The sequence below is a fragment of the Lissotriton helveticus genome, chromosome 5_1 (assembly GCF_964261635.1).
Source record: "Lissotriton helveticus chromosome 5_1, aLisHel1.1, whole genome shotgun sequence".
NCBI classification, from domain to species: Eukaryota; Metazoa; Chordata; class Amphibia; order Caudata; family Salamandridae; genus Lissotriton; species Lissotriton helveticus.
The window spans coordinates 1,422,497,179-1,422,509,245 of record NC_136065.1 but is presented as its reverse complement, the minus strand read 5'-3'; the positions used below and the strand labels follow the sequence as shown (position 1 = coordinate 1,422,509,245).

The 12,067-nt window shown below is 43.7% G+C and overlaps 1 protein-coding gene across 1 annotated transcript in view; it reads left to right on the top strand.

The window, feature by feature from the left end:
- The window catches only part of DCLRE1B (DNA cross-link repair 1B), a 74,307-nt gene that overhangs the window by 12,059 nt on the left and 50,181 nt on the right, over window positions 1-12,067 (top strand). The window contains exon 2 of the mRNA XM_078640537.1: window positions 9,151-9,316. Coding sequence (XP_078496663.1) covers window positions 9,151-9,316 — 166 coding nt within the window. The remainder of the gene's footprint in view (window positions 1-9,150; window positions 9,317-12,067) is intronic.

Below are 12,067 nucleotides of genomic sequence, written 5' to 3'. Positions count from 1 at the left end.
CTTTACAGAAGGCAGTTAGGCTGGTATCTAGGTTGTTACTATGTAATGTGAAAAGCAGGGGCGCCAAAATGCACCCCTGCCTGACTCCATTTGAAATGGGAATACCTTCTGTGCAATTACCCCGCTGATCATACCTCACTGTTGCAGATAAATCCCTGTGCAGGTCCGCTAAAAAGTAGACGATGTTTTTGTCTACGCCTAGGGTTAGAAGATTGGACCACAGCTTTGACCTCTTTACTCGGTCAAAGGCCGAGGACAGGTCCATGAAGTCCAAAAATAGTGCTCCCTTCTTTGCCACCGTATATTTGCCTATCAATAGTTGCAAGTTTAGGCATTGATCTATTGTGCCCATCCCTTTTCTGAAGCCGTACTGGACTACAGAAAGCGTTCCCGTTTCCTCAAGCCAACTAGTCAGTTGGCTTAAAACCACCCTGCCAAGTACTTTTACTGAGGAGTCAATTAAGGATATCGGGCGATAGCAACTCGGGTCACCTCTATTCCCTTTCTTATAAATTGGTATAATTACAGATCTTGCCCATGTAGGAGGCAAGCCCAAATGACAGGCGTTGACAAAGACATTATACAATATCTTTGCCCAGGTCTTTACATCTGCTTTAAAAAGGTCTGCCGGGACTCCATCTGGTCCCGGAGCCTCATTACTCGGCATTTGCATTATGGCTTGCGTTACCTCTAGCTCTGTAAATGACAGTGTATAATTTTCCATATTTAGGACTGGACCTGCCGGCATCCCTTCCCCATCATAGACATGTTTAAAATGACTGTTCCATTCTTGTTCCTGAATACCACAATCGAGCTCACTGTTGCAATGGTCCTGGAAAAAAGGCTTATTAACCACGGACCAAAATTTGGCGCTATTTTTAATTACGTCGATGGATAAAAGCTCATTCCAGGCCTCCCCCCCTAATTTCATTTTTTCCGCTTTTTTGTGCCAATTTATATGAGTTCCTAAGCACACTACTTCCACTTTGTCAGGAGGGTTAGATTTCAACGCTACCATCAGCTTACGATGGGCTATTGAACAATTGTTGTCAAACCATTTCTCCCCATTACTAGATTGCCCCTTAACTACTTTTTTGAGATCACTATCGATCTGGGTGCAGATTCTACTGTAGGCCATAAGGACTTCTTCACCGACTATACCATCAGTTAAACAGGTAGACATATCTTGCCCAACCTTTGTCAGCAAATTGTCCGCAAAATCCTTAGGCACCACCCGGCACCATTTCAGACGTCGAGCTTGATCGGTGGATCTTAAATCTAACATTCCAGCTGTCAGGTTAGTTTTGTCTTTTTTCTTTAGGTCATCCGTCAAAATCAGCCTTACGGGGTTGTGATCGCCATATGAGGACCAAGAAACAGTATACTGACAAACCCTGTTTGCCACATTTAGGCTCACAAAGATATAATCAATAGTTGACCCAGAACCTTTGCCTTTAAAAGTTGGAACGTCCCCTCTACTTTGGGTAGGGTAAATCAGATCGTTTCCAGCCACCAATTCTTCTAGACACGATCCCTGCGGGGAATGCTCAAAGTGAATATTATCTTAGTTAACTGGTCCTAAACAGTCCCAGACATAACAATTACCATTGCAACAGTGAACATTAAAATCTCCAAGCACTATAACCGAATAACAATTTGTACTATTTACATTATACAATTCTAAAAAATCATATAGACTGACTAGATGTTCATTAAAAAAGGCCTTATCAAAGGAGTTATAAAAGTTAACAATAAGCCAGTTACCGGTGGTTTTGGTTAGAATTTCCACAGCCAAGCAGTAGGGTGAACCTGTCTCCACTTTGGTGTAAGTGCCCTCGAGTTTTAGTGAAATAAGGGTTAAGAGTACACCCTTCGCCCTCCTCATAGGGGAAGCAACTGCTGGCGACCAAAAAGCTGCATACCCGTCCAAAAGAAAGGTATTCTTTGTGTCCCAAGTTTCCTGGAGCCCGATGATGTCACAATCAGTAAGACAGTCCCTCCACTTAGCATCATTTGCCTTACTATTTAACCCGGCAATGTTCCAGCTAAGGAACCTAGGGCCAGATGTAGCAAAATCAGAAATACCGACTCTTAATTACCGAATTTTACCGATTCGGTAATTAAGAGTAGGTATTTCAAATGTAGGTACCAATTCGGTAAATTTTACCGAATCGCTAAAAATCGGTATTTACCAATTCGGTAAATACTGAATCGGTATTTGATATTGAATCCTATGGGCCTTGAAGCCCATAGGATTCAATATCAAATACCGAATTTTGCAAGGGTGCAGGGGGTGTCACTTTGACACCCTCTGGCCCCCCTGTTTTAGGCTTGTGTGCCATGTGGCACACATACATGCCCTTAGGGCATGTATGTGTGCCACATAGGGCATGTATGTGTGCCCTTAGGGCATGTATGTGTGCCACATGGCACAGGTGTACATGCACAGATGTGCATGTACACCTGAATCGGTATTTTACCATGCAATTGTATTGCATGGTAAAATACCGATTTTCAAAGCCCTATGTCAATGTTAAACTTGGCACCTACATACCAAAAATGCATTTTCTGTAATTTTACCGACCGGTATATTTACCGATTCGGTAAAATATACAGATTCTGTAATTTTACCGATTCTGTAATTTTACCGAATCGCTAAAATTACCAATTCGGTAAAATTACCGAAAATGCATGTTTTTTATCCCCCTACATCTCCATGGCCATTTACCGGTCGGTAACGGTCGAATTCGGCCGTTACCGGCGGTAAATTGCCAAAATCTCCCACCTACATCTGGCCCCTAGTTCCTGGACAAGGGACCTTAGCTACCACCATGCCATCACTGCAGCCACCTTGTACATCCCCCAAAAAGTCTGCGGTGTTAGGATTACCACCCCACATGCATTCACTTAGTTTCTTGCTTCTCCGGCCTCCACCTCCACAACCGGTAAACAGACTTCTACAGCAGGTGGAGAATGGACCCGGCCAAGTTCGCATCAATCATTTGAGTCTAAACCACTCAGGGGTTGATAGCGGTTGGATGTGGCAACCCCATAGCCAGTGGAGCCATCAGTGCTGTTGCCTCTGCCCCTGAAAGAATCATTTAAGGGCTGCTAGGTTAAATGCCTGTAAAAGTATCCCAGTGGTCGAAGTGTAATACCCTGGTCGTTATGGGGTAGAGAGGTGGCTCTTAACACTGCAGTATTGGCAAGATGTGGATTTCTAAAATTAATAATGACACAGTCGCCACTAATATTCTTATGGGATCTGCCTATCCAGGTGACTCTTCTGATAAAGTCACTGGAAACCGACACTCTCGGTTAAGCCATGACACAGTTTTGTTCTTCAGGGAATCGTGAGATTCTGGCTTATTTGTGTGGCCGGTCCCTCTTACAGGTGGAACATTAGTTAAATCTGCCACAAACGGTGCACATTCCGGTGGTTAATCTGGTTTTGAGTTAACCAGGCAACTATTCTTCACTTCTGCTCTTCCTAGCTTTCTCTCTGGGCCTGTTGCTGGCAATGGGTTTTTACGCACGGTTTCCGGGACTACAGGTACTGCTGGTTCTACTGAACGAGATCCCCCATTCGTAAACTTATAGGTTTCATTGTTAACCCCAGGACCCTTTTCAGCAGCTTTATCACTTCCAGTTATATCAATGTGGGGTCCCAAAAGGCCTCCTAATCTCACTACTTCCGCAGAAATCAGGTCAAGTTTGGCCATTAGGGGTTTAACTAACTTGGCAATTTTTGCATCTATAATGCCAATCAGGAGATCTAATTGCTCCGTGTCTATTTTAACTGTGGCATTGTTGACTGCTTACTCGGTATCACTTCCAACACTAATGGGTGGCGATTCTGCTCTTTTATTGTTACGGCCCCCACCCTGTTTAATTTGAGTCCCTACTGATGCATAGGGGATGCGTCTGTTCTTCTCTGCGAGGGGAGGTGAAGCGTCGGTTTCTTACGGCGCTTCCGCTGTGATGCGACCAGCAGCGCTGTGATGCTATCAAGATCCAGTGCAATGAACAAAAATGGTGTCTTCTCTTGGATGCGACACGATGCGTGCACGCTCGACGGCTGTGTGTTTACTCAATGATACTTCTGAGCCGCGACAGGCCCTGTGACACGCTTCCCGGTGATGCGGAGTGGTCTGGTGCGACATCGATCCTCTTCTCCAGCGATGCGAGGTGCTTCGGCAATGATGCGACAGCGGCAGCGGCAGCGACACGCTTCTCCGTTGATGCAGCGGCATCTGATGCGATGTCGATCCTCTTCTCCGATGATGCGACGGCAGCGACACGCTTCTTCGTGAGTCGCACTTCCAGCTGCTTGCGACATGCAGTTCCTCAGGAAGCCCAAGACAACTGCAGGCACTCCCAAACAACTCTTGGGGAGCTGGTGGTTGAAGTCTGTTGTCCCTGAGACTTCAGCAGGAGGCAAGCTGTATCTCAAACCCTTGGGGATACTTCACAAGTTGAATAAAAGTAGCACAAAGTCCTTTCTCCTCTCTTTGGCAGTCAGGCAACCACTGCACGCCAATCCCTCTCTCCTGAGTCTCTCTGGTTCCTCTCCTCAGCAAAGGTTTCTTCTTGTTTCCCAAAAGTGATCTAAAGTTCTGGGGTCTGGGTCCCCCTTTTTACACACAGTTTCTCTTTGTTCTCTGAAACCAAAATGATCCTTTGACAAATATAGATGTGAGCTTTAATGTCTCTCAGTGTTTTTCCCCTACCTTGCCCCATCCCTTACAATGGACATTTTATCTCACCTTACAGTTTGTTTTTGTGCGTATCCGACACCCGGGCTGAGCCATGGGTGGCAGTGCAGTCTTTTGTCCTTTCAATGTGGAGCAATCAACTGGTACATACATTTTTATTTGTTCCCAGAATACAAAGGGGACCCCTAGTGCAAAGGTTCTGCTATGTAATGAGGGCAATCTGCACTTAAAGCACAGTAGAGATCAGCACATACCCTTTCTATTCATCATGTCTAAAATGGGAAGGCGACATGTGCTGCATTGCCCTTCTACCACCTGGAAAATGTCAGCACTGGTATTGGACACTGAAAGCTACCTTTCTCTTCGGCCAACCAAGTGCAGCTCTTTCTAGTGCTTTTGCTCTGTACCCTAGCAGGTTTCTTCTTTCTGAGTGAAATTATTTTTTGCAGTTGGTCTCGTATTCTTAACATCATTCTTTCTTTACTGAAGTCTATATTTTCAGGTCTCTTTTCATAATGTCGCACTTCACATTTTGCACTAGTTATGGAAGTGGGGGGAAAAAGTAGGGGAACTGTGGGCGGAGAATCAGAGGGTGGGAATAACTTAAGGATTGGATCAGTGGGCGGAGTCAGAGGTGTGGCCAGAATCCACAACAGATCCCAATTTTTCAAATTTTGCATATCACTATCAGCAGACAGTAACTTTGCCTGTTTTGTAAAGTCTTGCAGCCGCTGATACGGGTATGGGAGCTGACCATATTTCCTTTGCTTTCAATACCTCAACACAATGAGCTAGAAATTCACACCATGCGGTCCCCTCAGGTGTTTATCATTGTCCAGATGCTTTTCTTTAGTGTGTTGTCCCGGGCTTGTTTAGCTTTTAGACAATACGCTATGAATCCAGCTTTCAGGAACTACGTTTTTGCGCATGTGAAGTAGAGGTAGGTAGGAAAAAGACTTTACGGAAACAGGCTGATTGAGCTCTATCTAGCCATGTCATTCAAACTTCTTTTTCTTCATTATAGAATATGACAGCACTTTCAAATATGTGAGTTCAGAATAGCAGTTACAAAAAATCTATTGTGTTTGTTTTAATAGACTATAATATTGCTCTATAATATGCTGGGCATTGTACAGGGTTTACATGACACCTGTCTTGCCTCATAGGGCCAGATATATTACCATCCCATTTTGCGAGCTGCAAATTGTGATGTTTTGCGACTCGCAAAATGGAGTGTACGACAGGGTCTCAGACAGGGTCTCAGACACTGTTTGCGATTCCCAATTAGGGCGCAAATGACCTGCCTCATTAATATTCATGAGGCAGGCCACAATTTGCAACCCCATTGGGAGTGGCCAGCACTCACAGGGATGGTGACCTGCTTGGGTCAGCAGACTACCATGTCTGTGACTGCTTAAATAAAGAAGTTTTTTTTTTAATGAAGCCCGTTTTCCATAAAGGAAAACTGGAAGCATTTAAAAAAGAAAAATTAAACGTTTCTGTTTCATTTTTAAGAGTAGACAGTGTTCTGTGGGACCATTGCCTGCTTGTAAAAAATTATTCTCGCTACCAGTCACAAAGGGGAAGACTCCCCTGGGGAAACCTTCCTGTTTGTGAGTGGCTTACCACCTCCTTGAAGTAGGTGGTAAACTGCAAGTGTTTTGCTGCTGCAATTGGGGTTGCAAAACAATCGTACAAAGAAGTACCAATCGCTGTTAGGAAGGGACGCCCTTGGCACGCTCCTTCCTAATAGCGAGTCGCAAAACAAATTTTGTGAGTTGGTAATAGATTACTGACTCGCAAAATAGGGTTTGTACATTGCACAAAGCTATTTAGTGGTCGCAAAAGGGCAGATTTCCTGTTTGCGACTGCTAAACAGGTTGTACATCTGGCCATTATTTCACTAATGAGTTATGCTTCAAAACTATCACTTGTAAGTATTTCTTAGTGCAGTGGTGTGAGAGAAAGGCACTTTTTTGAATTTTGAAGAGATTTTACATGATGTTTGTTTTATGATTTAGATATCAAGCATTCTCAGTGCTTGGCTCATGCTACAGGCCCTGCCACTCCGGATGCACCTCTGAGAAGCATACAAACTGAGTGCCAGCACTGGGCCTTGCTACAAATACATAGCAATAGAAATATTTCTGATGCTAGGCCCTGCTGGCACACAGTGTGTACATTGCTCAGAGGTACGTAGCTGTCAGGCTTAGTCGTTCCTGTCTCCGGAATTGTGCTGAAGATAAATGGGTTCCACCTCCCGACGTCCCCGGTGTCTAGCTGAAAGCATACAGATCACCAAGGCAGTCGAGCGAGGGAGGGAAAGGAAGGGAACAGCGGGGAAGGAGAGCTGTAACAAGAATACAAGTACACTAAGTATACACACAATGGAATATACACAGATCATAAGAGTTTCCTTCCTTTACCTACAACTACAGTATGTTTCAGGTCCTACCTGGAAAGGAAAAAGGTGGTGGCCTCAAATACCAGAAGAGATAAAGGAAATACCAGGGACCAAACCTACCCTAAGGAAACAAAGAACAGATTGAGAACACTGAAGTGTTGATCATATAACAAGTAACAAGTTTCTTCGCATCCTACCAGCGTTTATCAGGTACTGTTCTCAGGTCCGAGGCTTCCCTGAATCCCCTGTGAACTCTCTTCTGAAGTTGAGACAAAATCAAAAGGTTGCGGAGACAAAACGAAGATGTGGGCAACAGGACGTGTTAATACTTCTTAAAACGATCTGTACCCTATGGTTGTAGACAGCTCTTATATATACACAATGTTTATGTTGCTGGACGAACTGATTCGGGAAACAGTGGAGCCAGCGAACCATAAGGTCTCCAAACAAATAGCAGTAATAACTGGTTCCTTATCACAGTCTCTTTCTGCAGTTCGAAGGAATAACTCAAAAGGAAAAGAATAAGCGATAGCAGTTCATAACCCTAGTAGTTCAGGATTGAATACTTCGAAGGTGGAATCTCACTCTCCTGGAGATTCCGAATTGGAGTATGCCACAACGATGAAACCAAACACGAGGAGGATGAGTCCCCCTGTAAGCAACAGCGGAAAGACCAAACCGAGGTGCAAAATCTCACCTCGCGCTAGACCGCTGTAGCAGTAGATTTGTACCCAACCCAACACGGGGTACAAAAGGAATGAGTGCTGAGAGCAGTCCTAGCACTTACTTTGTCCGTAGCTGAAGGTTGTTATAAGACATCCCTTTATTAATGTAATAACTGCACATTCACTATTGCTTTATTTGCCTTCTTGCTCCTCAAATTTGCTTGAAAGTACATCATTTATCCACTCTTTTTTCAAACTTTTCTCTGGTGGAGAACCCCCGAATCCCTCTAAAGATGTTCGGGCTTGCTCGCTGCGCTCGCTCGCCACGGTGCACTCTGACAGAAAGTTTACGCCTCACCACTTTCAAGTGTCACCAGCCGCCACTGCCTGTGCTCCATTTTGTGTTACGCCTGACCCGTTTCATTTCATGCGTTATTCAGGTCTTCCCACCCACACATATTTCGCCCTCTTATCGAAGTTGTAATGTTGGCATGTATGAAAATGTGGCATATTTGTGTGCACATGTAGAAGTGGCACATGTAGAAGTGTGAATAGAAATGAAGTTAAAAAGAAAGTAATTAAGTAGGAAGAGTAATAGGAGTTGCGGTATCCTCCAAATACACAGTCGTTGATCTTTTGTAGGCGCTGGGCACCAGTGCACTTCCACAGTTTAGCTGTCACTGTGGGAAACACTGATCAGCTATCAAGCTATTATTTGACCTGCAAGTCTGATAAGATCCTACTTAGATACCCGTTGACTGAACCTGGACTAAAATCCTCTACATCTCATTGATTACATGCAGTGTTCCAATGGAATCTAGGACATGATCGTGGGTGTTTGTGGTTGTGCAGTGTGCTACGCCTCGTTGTGCATGTATGCCAGCGTGCCCATCTGCCCCGTCCCTCCAATCTCTGTTCGTTGCACTCCCTGTTGATGGTGTGTCAGATGCTTTCGCGCTGTGTCCGTACTCCCTACTCCTTGCACCGTCTCCACATTGATGACTGTGGGCTGGGTTTCCTCCAACTCCTCCGGAGGTGCTGGACTGCCACCTCCTGTCACCGCTGCTGCCTTCCTGTTTGCAGCGAGTTGGTGCCTGGTTTAGGTGATCATGTCATGCCGCCGCCTATCGTCCTCCTGGATTGGCCTCCTCGGCACTTCGACTGCAATCCAGGTGGTCTGCTAGTGTGTCAATTGCTGGTAGTATTCTTTTTTACAGTTATGTGTGTGTTAACATAATCACGTTAGATTTTTTTTCAGTAAAATATCTTGCAATGGCATTAATAATTGATGTTTGTCTTCATGCTAAATAAATTGCCACACATTTCATGAGTATATTCTCATGGTATATACTGTTGTATGTGCTAGGTAAATACAAACTTGATACGTCCCCTTGAACTGAATGTGGGCCACAAAATAAATCTGGACGAACTTGGTGTGAACACAATGACGGTTACATTAATCGATGCAAACCACTGCCCAGGGTCAGTCATGTTCCTCTTTGAAGGATACTTCGGCACAATCTTATATACAGGTATGGCACTGAAAGTTTTGAGTAAGTTACATTTGTTATATTTGTTTTGCTGTGCCAATCATGATTATGTGTTCAAATCATAACAGCTAAAATATCAGACGTCTGAATCTGCCTGCTAAATACTTCTGCTTTACACTGTGATTAATAATTGTTTCCTGGGTGTCATGCTACCATATTGACAACCATGAATTTCTGCATATTGTCCCTGTAGACTTAAATAGCCCCTTAATCAACCATCCCCTTTTAATTGCGTGGAATTTTAAGTAGATAGACTAAAGTAGAGCAAGGGCCTGATTCACAAAGGTGACTTACACGTTTGAGTATGTTTGCACTTTCCAGTAAGTTTACAAATGTTGGTTTTTCATAAAACTGCACTTTTGTAGTAATATATACTTTTGCAGTAAATCCAGCACGACATATGGCCAATGACTGGAACTGCATTATCCTCCCTTTGAAAAAAATGGAGGTAGGGACTTAAAATAAAACTCCATACGAAATAATGTTAACTTAAATTAAATTATTAACAATCATTAAAAATATAAATCAATATTAATCAATTTAAAAAATAGAAAAATAGTACATATTTATTATGCAATTATAAAATATGTAATAACCTATTTTAAATTAAATGTAAACAAAATGTTTAATAACCTATTTAAAATAGGTTGCTACAAATTTTATAGTTAAATGATAACATTAATTAAATAATTACATTATAAAATAATTAAATAATAAATATGCATTATATTTACATATATTTTAACAACAGGGATTTAAAGTAGTGATGGACTGTCTTGAACAGTGTTCTGCTTCTGTTGGTGGCTTTATTAATGGCATAGTACTATGCTGTGGCTGACTGCCTGCTGCGTTGCGAGGAGTTGTCTCCCTTAAACATGGTCAAATTGTGTTACACCAGACTGGCACATTTAATTTACTTGTAAGTTCATAGGAATTTGGCACTTTATTTACCCAGTACCTGTAAATTAAATGCTACTAGTGGGCCTGCAGCACTCATTGTGCCACCCACTTAAGTAGCACTTTAAAAATGTCACGTAGTGCAGTTTTAAACTGCCAATTGATCCTTGCAAAATAACCCTTTTGCTAGTCCTAAACCTTCCTTTATAAAACACGTCACCTCTAAAGTAGGCCCTTAAGAGCCCACAGGGCAGGGAACAATGTATTTAAAAAATAAGACACAGACTCAGTTGCTGAAATGTTAGCAGCATGTGCTATGCGCTGAACCTCTTGTTTTTTCTACCCTGGTTTTACTAATTTTACTTGCTTGTGTTTTTCTTTGTTTTAATATTGGTACTGGCTATTGACCACAGGGGGATTGGCGGTACGTGTTTTTTATACCAATTGTTATTTCGGTAATTAAATTTAATCTGAAATGTGATTGCACCACTTAAGCTTTAGCTATATTTTCTGTTGCAGACCGCACTCTCTAAGCTGGTTACGGGAGTCAGGTGGGGCTCTTCCTGCTTGCCATCTTAAGTGTTTTTCTGGGTGGAGGCCATTTCTCTTACAGGGTCAGCTAGAGCGGCCATCTTATCAGTGCGCCTAATTTTCTAATCAGGCCAATGCATTTAAAACGGGCTGCTGCGTGTACACGCTGCTGGCACGCCAAAAGTGTGTCAAAGGCAAGCCTGTGTAAATGTAAATGTAAATGTAAATGTGTTGGACTTGTAAAGCGCACAGCTGCCCGTAAGCATCCCGGCGCTTGCTTAGGGAACCCGTCCTGGTATTCCCCTGTGAGAAACCCCGGCAGGGTGTCCACAAGGTGAAAGCCAGGCATCCCGCCGCGAGGGGCCGTAGTGGAGATTAAGCAAGCTATTGCCCAGAGTCGCAGAGTGTGACCCCGTGAGTTGAGTAGGCACCAGAGCGAGAATTGTTGAGTCTGTGGAATTTTGAGCACGAGACCCGCCGAGGCGGGGAATCAAACCCTGGTCCACGGTCGATCTCAGCTTCCGGGTCTGCCGCCTCTAACCACTGAGCCACGCTTCTGTGTGCGCCTGCCAGCCACTATGCGCAAAAATGCAAATTTGGTATCCACCACCAGACTTATACCTGCCAACAACTTCATTCTTTTAATGCTATCCCCAGTTGTTTACCCCTGAGTATGGATACTTTAGGTCTCTCTGTATACCGATGTACCTCGTGTAACTTTCTCATCAAAAATAATAAATTCAGCGCCCGTGACTACTCAGAGCAGGGTCTGTCACTAAAAGTGGCACTTATAAATGAACGCTCTCTACCTAAGCATGACATTGATATATATGACCTCCTTGGGGAGAAAGACCTGGATGCTCTGTTTGTAAGAGAGACCCGGCTTACGGAATTTTCGGGCCCAGATATTTGGACAGCCATCCCGGAGGGCTAAAAAATTATTCGGAAAGATAGAAATGGGGGCTGGGGTGATGGGGTAGCTATTATATTCAAAGAGTGGTATACCCTGACCCAGCTGCCCCAGCTGAACCTGAAGATGGCAGAGATATTGGGTTTTACTCTAACTTTTTCTTCTAAACAATCAATATACAGGGGCCTCATATATAGGCCACCAGGCACAGCAGCTGGATTTGTCTTAGCTCTTTGTGAAATGGTATCGCCTTTGGTCCTGCGGTATGGACATTGTCTTTTGATGGGGGATTTTAATCTACACATGGACTGTGATCAGCTAACTGATAGCCATTCCCTGATGGAGAGCTGCCCAGCCATGGGCCTTATGCCTTCTATTAATGCTCTGACTCATCA